The sequence below is a fragment of the Haliotis rubra genome, unplaced genomic scaffold (assembly GCF_003918875.1).
Source record: "Haliotis rubra isolate DU_JTF1 unplaced genomic scaffold, ASM391887v1 Scf2228, whole genome shotgun sequence".
NCBI classification, from domain to species: domain Eukaryota; kingdom Metazoa; phylum Mollusca; class Gastropoda; order Lepetellida; family Haliotidae; genus Haliotis; species Haliotis rubra.
Genome location: NW_025766257.1, coordinates 1 through 13,606, shown reverse-complemented (window position 1 = coordinate 13,606; position 13,606 = coordinate 1). Strand labels below are relative to the sequence as shown.

General features: G+C 39.2%; 1 protein-coding gene across 2 annotated transcripts; it reads right to left on the bottom strand.

The window, feature by feature from the left end:
* Positions 1-143: 143 nt before the first annotated feature.
* On the bottom strand, positions 144-13,529 carry LOC124277537 (serine--tRNA synthetase-like protein Slimp). Of its 2 annotated transcripts, XM_046713244.1 has the most exons (5): positions 13,402-13,529; positions 8,913-9,006; positions 6,046-6,147; positions 3,071-3,145; positions 144-522 (listed from the first exon to the last, which is right to left on the bottom strand). In XM_046713244.1, exons 1-5 carry the CDS (start codon positions 13,404-13,406, stop codon positions 406-408), a joined length of 393 nt encoding a protein of 130 aa, XP_046569200.1. In that variant the 5' UTR covers positions 13,407-13,529; the 3' UTR covers positions 144-405. The 2 variants fall into 2 exon arrangements, with proteins under 2 accessions (XP_046569200.1, XP_046569202.1); XM_046713246.1 differs by lacking the exons at positions 8,913-9,006; positions 13,402-13,529 and adding an exon at positions 6,335-6,401.
* Positions 13,530-13,606: the final 77 nt, after the last annotated feature.

Sequence of the window (13,606 nt, the reverse complement as noted above, 5' to 3'; positions counted from 1 at the left end):
ATGTGGGGAATTGAACCCAGGTCTTCAGTATGACAAGTGAACGCTTTAACCATTAGGCTACCCCACCCATCCCATACTACCTGCCAAATACTAGTAAATGTCATAATACAGTTATTCTTAAATTGAAAACACAACACACCATGCATTTTGCTATGATTTATTCGCATTGGCAGTATTTAAGCATATCGTGACTATGAAAGCTATACATTAATAGAAATAAACTGTGATGCTACATGCACCAGGATACTTTGTCAAATAAAAATATACTGCTCAACAAGTGAAGGCATATGAGATAATGTGCATCAAGAACTTTAATGCAATCCATAAAAATAATTACATTCAACAAAATTCAGAATACACTCAGGTTCCTGTTAAACCCTGTGTACTTCTAGAAAAGACTAGTTTCTATGACACCAAATGTTTTGGTGAGAAGAACAATTCTTGAAGACTGAGAATATATTCCTCAGATGCCGCTCTTGGTCCCTGGTTCCCTAATCCAAAGTCAGGCAACATAAGGTCACTCTGAAACACATACAAATACCCTTAAACAATAACCACAGCCTCATCATCCCTTCACACGTGGCATGTCTTTGCAATAGTTTGGACTGTCAACATGGTATACTGTCAATGGATTACACTGTCAATAGGTTACACTCTTGATAGGTTACTCCGTCAACAGATCACCTAGCCAATACGTTACACATTCAAAATGTTACATTGACAATACAGCATGCATTTAAAATGATGCACTGTCAATTGAGCACACATTCAAAATGCTAGACTGTCAATATGTTGTACATTCAAATTGTTACACTGACTATATGTTGTCCATTCAAAAGGTTACACTGTCCATTTGCTGTAAATTCAAAAGTTTACAATGTCCATATGTTGTACATTCAAAATGTTACACTGTCTATATCAGTGCATGAAATAAGGCCCGTCCTTATTTCATTTCTGCCGGACGGTCTAATTTTACAGCTAGCCAGCCCGATGGACGAGTATAGAATAATCAGATAACATGTCCACTGGCACTGCCTATTTAGGATTTAAGAAGGACTGGATAAATCAAAATGTTACAATGTCCATGTTACACATTCAAAATGATACATTGACAATAGAGCATGCATTTAAAATGATGCACTGTCAATTGAGCACACATTCAAAATGCTACACTGTCTATATGTTGTACATTCAAAATGTTACAGTGTCCATATGTTGTACATTCAAATTGTTACACTGTCCATATGTTGTACATTCAAAATGTTAAACTGTCCATATGTTGTACATTAAATATGTTACAGTGTCCATATGTTGTACATTCAAAATGTTACACTGTGTGTATGATGTCATTCAAAATGTTACACTGTCCATTTTGTACATTCAAAATGTTACTGACCATATGTTGTACATTCAAAATATTACACTGTGCGTATGATCTCATTCAAAATGTTACACTGTCCATATGTTGTACATTCAAAATGTCACACTGTCTATATGTTGTACATTCAAAATGTGACACTGTCAAATGATGTCATTCAAAATGTTACACTGTCCATATCTTGTACATTCAAAATGTTACACTGTCCATATGTTGTACATTCAAATTGTTACACTGACTATATGTTGTCCATTCAAAAGGTTACAATGTCCATATGTTGTACATTCAAAATGTGACACTGTCAAACGATGTCATTCAAAATGTTACACTGTCCATATCTTGTACATTCAAAATGTTACACTGTCCATATGTTGTACATTCAAAATGTTACACTGTCCATATCTTGTACATTCAAAAGGTTACACTGTCCATATCTTGTACATTCAAAATGTTACACTGTCCATATCTTGTACATTCAAAATGTTACACTGTCAATATGTTGTACATTCAAAATGTTACACTGTCCATATCTTGTACATTCAAAATGTTACACCGTCAAATGATGTCATTCAAAATGTTACACTGTCCATATGTTGTACATTCAAAAGGTTATATTGTCTATATGTTGTACATTCAAAATGTAACACTAACAATAGAGCGTACATTAAAATATTACATGGTCAATAGATTCTACATTCAATGTTACACTGTCAATACAGTATACATTTAAAATATTACACTGTCACAATGTCACCAAAATTTGTTTGTATCGATAGGTATGTGTACTGGAACTAGTTGACAAAATGTATACATATTACTGTTGGTTACTTGTTCATTTGTTAGTTACCACTGCACGCAGCTATATTCCATCTGTACAAAGGTGGTCTATCCTTTGTCAATTCTGAGCCAAACAATCCAGTGATTGATAATATGAGCAAAAACCAAAAGGTTGCCTGTTCATAATCAGTTCCTGACACAACAGTTCTGGGATTAATATTGTGAGCAAAAACCTAAAGGTAGTCTATTCATAAACAGTTCTGAGTCCAACAATCCAGTGATAGATATTATGAGCAAAATTCAAAATGTAGTCTTTTCATGATTTATTCTGGGCCAAACAATGCAGTGATTGACATTATGAGCAAAATCTTCAAGCTTCTGGGGTACACTGACGAGCAATCAACCAGGTCAACGACCAACCAACTCATCCAGTCACCTTAAACAACAACCATAAGAGTGAGTGAGTGAGTGAGTTTAGTTTGTAAACCGCACGCAGCAATATTCCAGCTATGGTGGCGGTCTGTAAATAATCGAGTCTGGACCAGGCAATAAAGTGATCAACAGCATGAGCATCGATCTATGCAATTGATAACCAATGACATGTGTCAACTAAGTCAGCGAACCTGACCACCCGATCCTGTAAGTCTTCTCTTGCGACTAGCATGGGTTACGGAAGATCAATTCTAACCTGGATCTTCACGGGGTTAACAACCTAAAGATGCAAGGGACCAAATCTAAACTGGACTAAGTGAGTCATAGCGAGTGTGTTGGGTTTTATGTTGCTTTTAACAATATTCCAACTATATTACAGTGGTGTCACCAGAAACAGGTTCCACACATTGTACCCATGAGGGGCCAATGTTTTAAGTACTAGATTACCCCACCACCCCCATGGAATCATAACTTCACACTTACCACATCACTGGAACTTGGTCTTTGCTCCAACATAACTCCCAACAAGCGAGTCACATCCAAAACCTCTCCATAGACCTAAATGATAACACATCTACCGTCACTAATACCCTGAAGCATGAGTGAGAGATATGGGTTCTACACCGCTTTGGACAATACAACAAAAACTTTTTCTTATCTTAATTTTCACTGCTGGTAAATAAATTTTGTCCAACACTCTTAAAACCCCTACATCAACTGGACCATTCTATATCAAGGTTTTACACAGACTTAGAAAAACGGGAGTCATGGTGACTCACAGTATTTATTTTGGAGAGTCATTTTCAGTATTTGGGAGTCATGAAAACTTTAGTTTAATATTTGGTGTAATATTTCAATGTGTAAATCCTAAAGCAAGAGTTGTGCAACGATTTTGTTGTTTTGTGTTGTATTGTCATGTTGTGCAAAGTTCTGTTAACTGACAATTAGAAGCCTGTATGATGAAGAGGAACATTTTTTTCTGGATAGACAACTGATTTATTGCAATAGATGTGACGATTCGGAGTAGATTCTAACATCGTCATCATTTGTTTGATAACAGTGTTAGGATCTACACCGAAACAATGAATCTACTGCAACAAAGAAGTTGCCTATCCATAAAAAGTGTTCCTCTTCAAATGTAGTGCAGCATGCCAGTTTGACATGGGAACACAGCTAAAGCAATGAAGGTCAAATGATTACCATTTTACTGAGTGAGTGAGTTTAGTTTTACTCTGTTTTTAGCAATATTCCAGCAATATCATGGCAGGGGACACCAGAAATGGGCTTTACACATTGTACCCATGTGGGGAATCGAACCCGGGTCTTTAGCGTGACGAGCGAAGGCATTAACCACTAGGCTACCCCTACACCCTACCATTTTACTGAAAGCACAAACAAGGGTATTCTTATCACAAACAATGAACATATTCAGGGATTTAAATACCAACCACAGGATTCCTGCATACTCAATTCATATAACATGGACAAAGTAAGGCTGCCTATATTTTTTCTTCGTTTCCAATCTCCCACTTGCCCTGAATATTTCTTCAGACATAAACTAAAAAACTTTTTCTTATCTTAATTTTCACTGCTGGTAAATAAATTTTGTCCCACACTCTTAAAACCCCTACATCAACTGGACCATTCTATATCAAGGTTTTACACAGACTTAGAAAAACGGGAGTCATGGTGACTCACAGTATTTATTTTGGAGAGTCATTTTCAGTATTTGGGAGTCATGAAAACTTTAGTTTAATATTTGGTGTAATATTTCAATGTGTAAATCCTAAAGCAAGAGTTGTGCAACGATTTTGTTGTTTTGTGTTGTATTGTCATTTATATGAGTCCTTGTAGGTAGCAAACAGCAATGTAAGTCCCCAAGGTCCCTAGTGTGGCGATCTACCTTTCAGTTGGCGATCTATAGCCTGTTTTTATATTGCATTGTCTTCATAAGTAAAATAGTTTTAGATTTACATGCTAGTTTTAGACTCCATCTGTGATACTCTAGTTATTTTACAGTCCTTTGATGACTGATTATTTAACGATTAAAATTTATTGCCTATGTAAAACATTTCTCGTCACTATATGGCTGAAATATTGCCAAGGTGACATAAAATTTTAATTCACTCACTCACTCATTTATAAGATTAGTTAATAAATAGTATATTTTTCACTGTTCAATTCAACTATAACAAAGTCCAGTATACTGTATACAAGCAGGTTCACCCAGAGAGTTCACCATCAATGTACCTAACATAAATTGCAAGCTTTTTTTCTATGGTGATATCACAGGTCTCATCCAACAAAAGGCCAATGTATGGACTGCTTTTTATGGCTTCAATTTGCTGTTCTTCCATAATATCGAAGATCGATTCCTCTGAGCATTTCTGTAAAAGTTACTGCACTGTTCTACACCATTGATAACTTGTAGATTCATCAAATCTCTAAAGGTATCGGCATGGATATATTTTGAGCCATGACATAAACAGTGCGCATTTGCATATGTGACCATCAGTCTGGTCACTACGGTGAACTTCGTTAGCCTTTTCTGCATTTTGACAGATATGCTGAAATGATTTTGCACGTGAATTTTAACTGAGTCAATGTCATCTTTAGAAGATTTATGACTGGTTAAGGTTGAGTTCTTAAAATTTTGACAAACAAATGTAAAGGGGTTCGATTTATTTTTGCCCGAATGTATATATCACAGGTCATGATTTTGCAGTTGGTTTTAGTGCTCATCATTAGAAACGTCATGAGATTAGTTTTTCTTGCTTTCATTACCGAAAAACGAGTCAAGCTACAGCTGTTTCTTAGCAGGACTGACAATGCTAAAATGACCAAAACAAAGTTTAAACATAGCGTCTGACCTATTCAACTGCTATTGGCTGTCTAAATATAGTGAATGGCATACTCAAATGCTATTGGCTGGTATCTTTACCGCATTCTAGCATGGCTCTATATTTGTAGCCACTAGGTGTTCCCGTACTTTCTGTTAATACAACGAGCGTTTTCAATATAGTTTACAATAAAACGAAAGTTATCATTGTTTGCTTATCAAATCGATTTTATTGAACTGAATTCTGAGGGTCACTCATAAAAATTGCGTCAAGAATGACTCGTATGATAATATTTTGAGAGTCTTTTACAAAATTGTTGCGTCAAATATGCAGGAATCACACGTCATGTAAAACCCTGTTATAAATACCTGTACTAAAATCCGCCTTCAAAGCAAAGCAAAATGATCCATGTCACGAATTAATTCAAAGAATGTTATAAAACATGTAACACAATAAGTGAGAAAGAGGTTTTTATAAAATGTCATTTATTTCTGAGAAACGTGTGTAATGGTAATCACCTGAATAAATGAATCGATTATTGCAGTTCCTATGGTAACAAAATAGCATCAGCAATCATGTTCTGATAGTGTATAAATAAACAAAACCTTATGTACATACCATCTGTAGGTGTTGAAATTGTTTATAATCTGCTTGGTTGTTGCTATGGTAACACATCAGACGCCTAGCAACATAGTCATCAATGCAGGAAACATGAGCCAACTGAAATTGCAGAGGGAATGGTCCTTAACCCAGTTCAGCATGTATGTGCTTACATAATAGATTATCTGTCTGGATTGTTTAACAAGCTCTACCTTGATGTACTTCCTGAGGGGGCCCACATCTGTATCTCCACCCTACACTCTCACACAGCACCAGGTGTCTGTCTGGACTGTTTAACAAGCCCTACCTTGATGTACTTCCTGACACTGGGGGCCCACATCTGTATCTCCACCCTACACTCTCACACAGCACCAGGTGTCTGTCTGGACTGTTTAACAAGCCCTACCTTGATGTACTTCCTGACACTGGGGGCCCACATCTGTATCTCCACCCTACACTTTCACACAGCACCAGGTGTCTGTCTGGACTGTTTAACAAGCTCTACCTTGTTGTACTTCCTGACACTGGGGGCCCACATCTGTATCTCCACCCTACACTCTCACACAGCACCAGGTGTCTGTCTGGACTGTTTAACAAGCCCTACCTTGATGTACTTCCTGACACCGGGGGACCACATCTGTATCTCCACCCTACACTCTCACACAGCACCAGGTGTCTGTCTGGACTGTTTAACAAGCCCTACCTTGATGTACTTCCTGACACTGGGGCTCACATCTGTATCTCCACCCTACACTCTCACACAGCACCAGGTGTCTGTCTGGACTGTTTAACAAACCCTACCTTGATGTACTTCCTGATACCGGGGCCACATCTGTATCTCCACCCTACACTCTCACACAGCACCAGGTGTCTGTCTGGACTGTTTAACAAGCTCTACCTTGTTGTACTTCCCTGACACTGGGGCCCACATCTGTATCTCCACCCTACACTCTCACACAGCACCAGGTGTCTGTCTGGACTGTTTAACAAGCCCTACCTTGATGTACTTCCTGACACCGGGGACCACATCTGTATCTCCAACCTACACTCCACACAGCACCAGGTGTCTGTCTGGACTGTTTAACAAGCCCTACCTTGATGTACTTCCTGACACTGGGGGGCCCACATCTGTATCTCCACCCTACACTCTCACACAGCACCAGGTGTCTGTCTGGACTGTTTAACAAGCTCTACCTTGATGTACTTCCTGACACTGGGGGGCCCACATCTGTATCTCCACCCTACACTCTCACACAGCACCAGGTGTCTGTCTGGACTGTTTAACAAGCCCTACCTTGATGTACTTCCTGACACCGGGGGCCCACATCTGTATCTCCACCCTACACTCTCACACAGCACCAGGTGTCTGTCTGGACTGTTTAACAAGCCCTACCTTGATGTACTTCCTGACCACTGACACCGGGGGCCCACATCTGTATCTCCACCCTACATTCTCACACAGCACCAGGTGTCTGTCTGGACTGTTTAACAAGCCCTACCTTGATGTACTTCCTGACACCGGGGGCCCACATCTGTATCTCCACCCTACACTCTCACACAGCACCAGGTGTCTGTCTGGACTGTTTAACAAGCCCTACCTTGATGTACTTCCTGACACTGGGGCCCACATCTGTATCTCCACTCTACACTCTCACACAGCACCAGGTGTCTGTCTGGACTGTTTAACAAGCCCTACCTTGATGTACTTCCTGACACCAGGGGCCCACATCTGTAGCTCCACTCTACACTCTCACACAGCACCAGGTGTCTGTCTGGACTGCTTAACAAGCCCTACCTTGATGTACTTCCTGACACCGGGGGCCCACATCTGTATCTCAACCCTACACTCTCTCACACAGCACCAGGTGTCTGTCTGGACTGTTTAACAAGCCCTACCTTGATGTACTTCCTGACACCGGGGGCCCACATCTGTATCTCCACCCTACACTCTCACACAGCACCAGGTGTCTGTCTGGACTGTTTAACAAGCCCTACCTTGATGTACTTCCTGACACTGGGGGCCCACATCTGTATCTCCACCTTACACTCTCACACAGCACCAGGTGTCTGTCTGGACTGTTTAACAAGCCCTACCTTGATGTACTTCCTGACACTGGGGGCCAACATCTGTAGCTCCACCCTACACTCTCACACAGCACCAGGTGTCTCTCTGGACTGTTTAACAAGCCCTACCTTGATGTACTTCCTGACACCGGGGCCCACATCTGTATCTCCACCCTACACTCTCACACAGCACCAGGTGTCTGTCTGGACTGTTTAACAAGCCCTACCTTGATGTACTTCCTGACACTGGGGGCCCACATCTGTATCTCCACCCTACACTCTCACACAGCACCAGGTGTCTGTCTGGACTGTTTAACAAGCTCTACCTTGATGTACTTCCTGACACTGGGGGCCCACATCTGTATCTCCACCCTACACTCTCACACAGCACCAGGTGTCTGTCTGGACTGTTTAACAAGCCCTACCTTGATGTACTTCCTGACACTGGGGGCCCACATCTGTATCTCCACCCTACACTCTCACACAGCACCAGGTGTCTGTCTGGACTGTTTAACAAGCCCTACCTTGATGTACTTCCTGATACCGGGGGCCCACATCTGTATCTCCACCCTACACTCTCACACAGCACCAGGTGTCTGTCTGGACCGTTTAACAAGCCCTACCTTGATGTACTTCCTGATACCGGGGGCCCACATCTGTATCTCCACCCTACACTCTCACACAGCACCAGGTGTCTGTCTGGACTGTTTAACAAGCCCTACCTTGATGTACTTCCTGATACCGGGGGCCCACATCTGTATCTCCACCCTACACTCTCACACAGCACCAGGTGTCTGTCTGGACTGTTTAACAAGCCCTACCTTGATGTACTTCCTGACACTGGGGGCCCACATCTGTATCTCCACCCTCAGACTTTCACACAATAAAAGGTCTCTGCTTGGAATGACAACAAGCCTGAAAATAACAGGGCAAAATATACTCACTTAGAATATGTTTCTAAAACAGTCAAAAATTATAATCTGACCAAATACAGCTTAGACTATAAGAAGTAGTCCCTATGTTACAAGCATAGCATGAAGTCATTCATAGGTTCCTTTGGACAAAATGTATGTGGCCATTGTACAGTTATTTGACACTAAGAGATCCTCTTAATCCTCTTGTGGACAAACTCACCACACAGTTAGATATACTTGCGTGTCACTAGTGGTGACTATTGAGGGGAAACAACTATTGCGACAGCGATAGTCTATTGCAACATACTAACTGCGATAGCGATAGCCTATTGCGACCAACTATTGCAATACTACTGCAATAGATTTTCCTTGAATTGTCTCATTTGAAGTCATTTCCCAAATGAATGTATAGTTTATATGAAATATAAACAAGCTGAAGTAGTTTCAGTCTCTTTTAATAACTGACAAGAAACCTGAAACCCAGTTCAAGTTTGTTTAAGAGGTAACAGGGGCTAGCTAATGACTCTAAATGAAAGTGAACGAATCTGGTACGTCCTGTATTTTGAGCTGCGCATTTATCAACGGAAGTCAATTACTAAACTATCAATAGTCACACATACTATCGATGCATCCATAGTTATTCATTTCTCCCATCAATTAATTGCTATCAGAGACTCAACAATTGCAATCCATCGATAGTTCGATGTCACATATGGAAGACTAGAGTTGTGATCATGACCCGCTCGCCACATGGCTAGACATACTTGGTGATTCATCTGCCAGACTAAAACGTGATCTTGTTCTATTCCACAACACTTGCACATGTCTAGACAAACTAGACACAGGCTAAAGTTATTTTTTTTATTTCCATCTTTTGAAGTTACATTTTCCCTCCTTAATGGACATTCAAAGGTAAAGTGTGCATCAAAATGTATAGTTATTGTTGTAAATGTATTAGCAACATATACATATTCACACACACACATATACATGTACATATATTTTTATCTCACACACACACACACTCACACATATATACATATATATACACACTCACACATATATATGTCAGGGTAGAGATTGCAATCTGGTAGAATCTCCAAGAGATCCTACTAGTAGAGATTGCAACTGGTCTCTACTGTCTCTACTAGGTACAATCGGGTACATCCTACCAGTACAGTTTCCAATTCAAATGGTAGAGACTCCGATTCATCTGTGGGCAAACAACAAAGACACTTTATTTGCTGAACAATAATATGCATTTTATTCGGATGTAACACTAGACTGTTTCCAGTGAATTTCTAGTTTATTTCAGTAAAGGGGCCACCAGCCCATTATACAGGTACACAGAACATGATGTATAAGAGATGAGATAAAATAAGGTAAAATACCACATTGCATCAATTCAGTTGAGAAATTGTGAACGTTTTCTTAAAAGCTAGAAATACATATTTAGCTAGATTATTAAGAAGAGAAGCATTATAAGATGTCAACAATTGTACAAATTTATGGAGAGATGGAGAAGTGTAATAATACTTAGGGAGCAGGGCCTGACGAAGATTATTATAAAATTTACATTCTAAGCAGAAGTGATGTTCAGACTCAATAATGGGTACAATACAAAAGGGGCATAATCTTTCGCTGGGTGCTATGCCGGTCTTTCCTCCTTCCTGGATTAGGGTGACAACTGACAGCCCTGTCAAATGTCATACATACACTCCAAGAAATCAGTAAAGTCTTCATTTAGTGAGACACAAGACTTTACATTAAAATATATGTTTTTAATCAATCGAAAAACTCTTAATAATGAAGTGCTAAATATTTAGAGATTTATTGTGTCCAACACAAAAATATTGTCAGTACTTTGGAAGCCTTTCCTTAAACCCGGATGGGACCTGAATATTAAAGAATGAAATGTATTTTACACTACTTCTTCTTCATTCACTACTTCTTGTTCATTCATTCTTATATTTGAGTGAAATAACAACCAAAAAAACAGGAAGGTGGGGAAATGACTGGCCAGATATATATTTGGGTGAGGTATTTTCCGGCTGGGGAAATGGTGGGGAAATGACTGGATTCCTGGGAGGACACCATGAACAATTACACCAGTCAGTTACTGGTCAGAGAGGTGAGATCTGAGACATGTTAAGAAGGTGACATGGATCCGACAAAACTCACTATTGTGACATATTGTTTTATGTTTATATTCGATATCTTCCATTGAAAAGTGATTGTTGATAACAAATAATGTCACATTTATGACAGACCTAAATGTTGCTAATGTCATTTATTGATGGACATAGCTGACATTAGCACTCACAACAAAGTGTGAGATTTTCTAAAATGAACATTGAATTTTTTTTTTAAATTAATTTTAGAGTTAACATTTGTTTACAATAACAATAATAAATGAAAACAAAGTAACAATGGGTTGTTTTTTTCATTTTGTTTGTAAACATTAAGTTGGACAAACAGTGTGCACTTTTCAATGAAAGATGTAATTTTACAATATATGAAAGTAAATTTTGTTTTTCTAAATATTCACTTAGATTGCAATCTCTACTAGTAGGATCAGATTTGAGATTCTACTGGTAGAGATTGCGATTGTATAGGTTATTCTATATTATCAGAGTCTCTACTGGTAGAGACTTCAATTGCAATCCCTACCAGTAGGATCAGAGATTTTGCCAGTAGAGACTCCGATCGCAGTCTCTGCCCTGACGTATACACATACACACATGTACAGTACAACCAGAATTTTTTGAGAATTTAAAGATTGTAAATTTATTTATTTTTTTCACACGTTACTCACGTATTAAATTTGAATATTAGCAGAACATAACTTCAGATTCAAAGACAGGTGAACAGTTAGTATTTTGTAAAGTCACCATGGGCAGCAATGCAGGCTTCAATGCGATGGGGCATACTACTGATAAAAGAAGTTAGAAAGTCGTGGTACATGCTGTCCCAATATCGGACCACCTCTTCTTTCATTTGAGCAATATTTGTCAGATTTTTATTATTGACACTTTCCTTCATAAGTCCCCAAACATTTTCTATTGGATTAAGGTCAGGGCTACAGATTGGCCAATCTAATCATGTCATATTTTGGGTCTGAAACCAGGCCTGTGAATGCTTTGAACGATGTTTTGGGTCGTTGTCCTGCTGGAAAATCCAAAGATTTCCATAGAACACATGAGCAGAAAGAAGTAAATGTCCCTCGAGAATATCTGTGTACCGCTCCCTTCAAATACACAGAGGGGTGTTGCCCCTAACACAGATATGCAACCCCACATGTTAAATTTCGGACTGTACTTTGGACGCTGATACAAAGGTTTTTCAGTTTGTTTGGTCCAGAATTTCAGTGTATTAGGAAACAGCCACACAGAACTTTCATCTGAGAAAATCACATTGTCCCAGTTAAAATTTCTATGCTGAGCACCAGTTCAACCTTCGCTCTTTTTGTTCAGGTTTCATGATCGGTGATGGAATTCCTCGACCTTTCTGCCAACCCATTGCATGCAGCTCAGTTCCAATTGTTTCCTTACAGACAGCCACAGTTCCTCTATCAATCATATCCAGCCTTAAGTTTTCTAAACTCCTTCGTTTGTTTTTAGAAATAAAACGACATTCAATTTTCTGGGCCTACCTGCGCCTCCCTGGTGCTCAGTGCCATATCCATTTGCAATATTTTTCAAAGCACGATAAACAGTGGACAAAGGGATGCCTGTTCTACTTGAAATCACTTTAGCTAATCTGATGTCCTTGTTATAATACTCTAAAATCAACTTCCTCTTCTCTAAATCATCCATACTGAGGATCACTGAAATGTCGTCTGCTAGCAAGTAAACAAAGGGGGATAACTCTTCACAAACTAATGAAAAAGGAGTAACAGAGTTGTCTCTCTTGAATGAAACCAAGCACTTGATAGCTGGTCAAGGTCGTCTATACTAGAAATCCAATTAAATATATTCCTAAAATTCTCAATAATTTCTAGTCATACTATATAGAATGTGTTCAGTTTTCAGGAATTAGAGTAGAGGATTTCTAAACAGTAAAAAGAAGGAGGACCAGAAGGCATGAATGCCTGCAAAGTTACAATTTGAATATGAATAAACTTTGAAATTTCGTAATATCTTACTATTTCTTTTTGAAAGGATAAAAAGCTTGGTTTAGTCATTTTTCTATAAAATTTGTATACGGAAGATTTTGTTACCGGTATCATAATAACAACTTTCAAAGGATTTTTATGTTTACCCTTAAAGCCAAACAATATATGCTCTTCACTGAAGGTGATTCTATCATTTACACATTCACCTTATGGCCAGGTATAAGAGGTTCATGTGGCTCCAGAGTAGAACCATGATCTCGTTCATTTCAATGACACACTCACCTCATGGCTAAATTTAATTTGTTGTACAGCTTCCAGACTAGAGCTGTGATCTTGTTAAATTCAGTGGCACAGGACACTCGGTCAGAGCAAGCAGATAGAATCACAGTCTGGAAATATACAGTATACAGGTTGTCAGATTGTAGACCTATGTGGCGCTTAAACCCTCAAATGGCAACTACCATATCTGTGTTGATGGGGCTGGGTT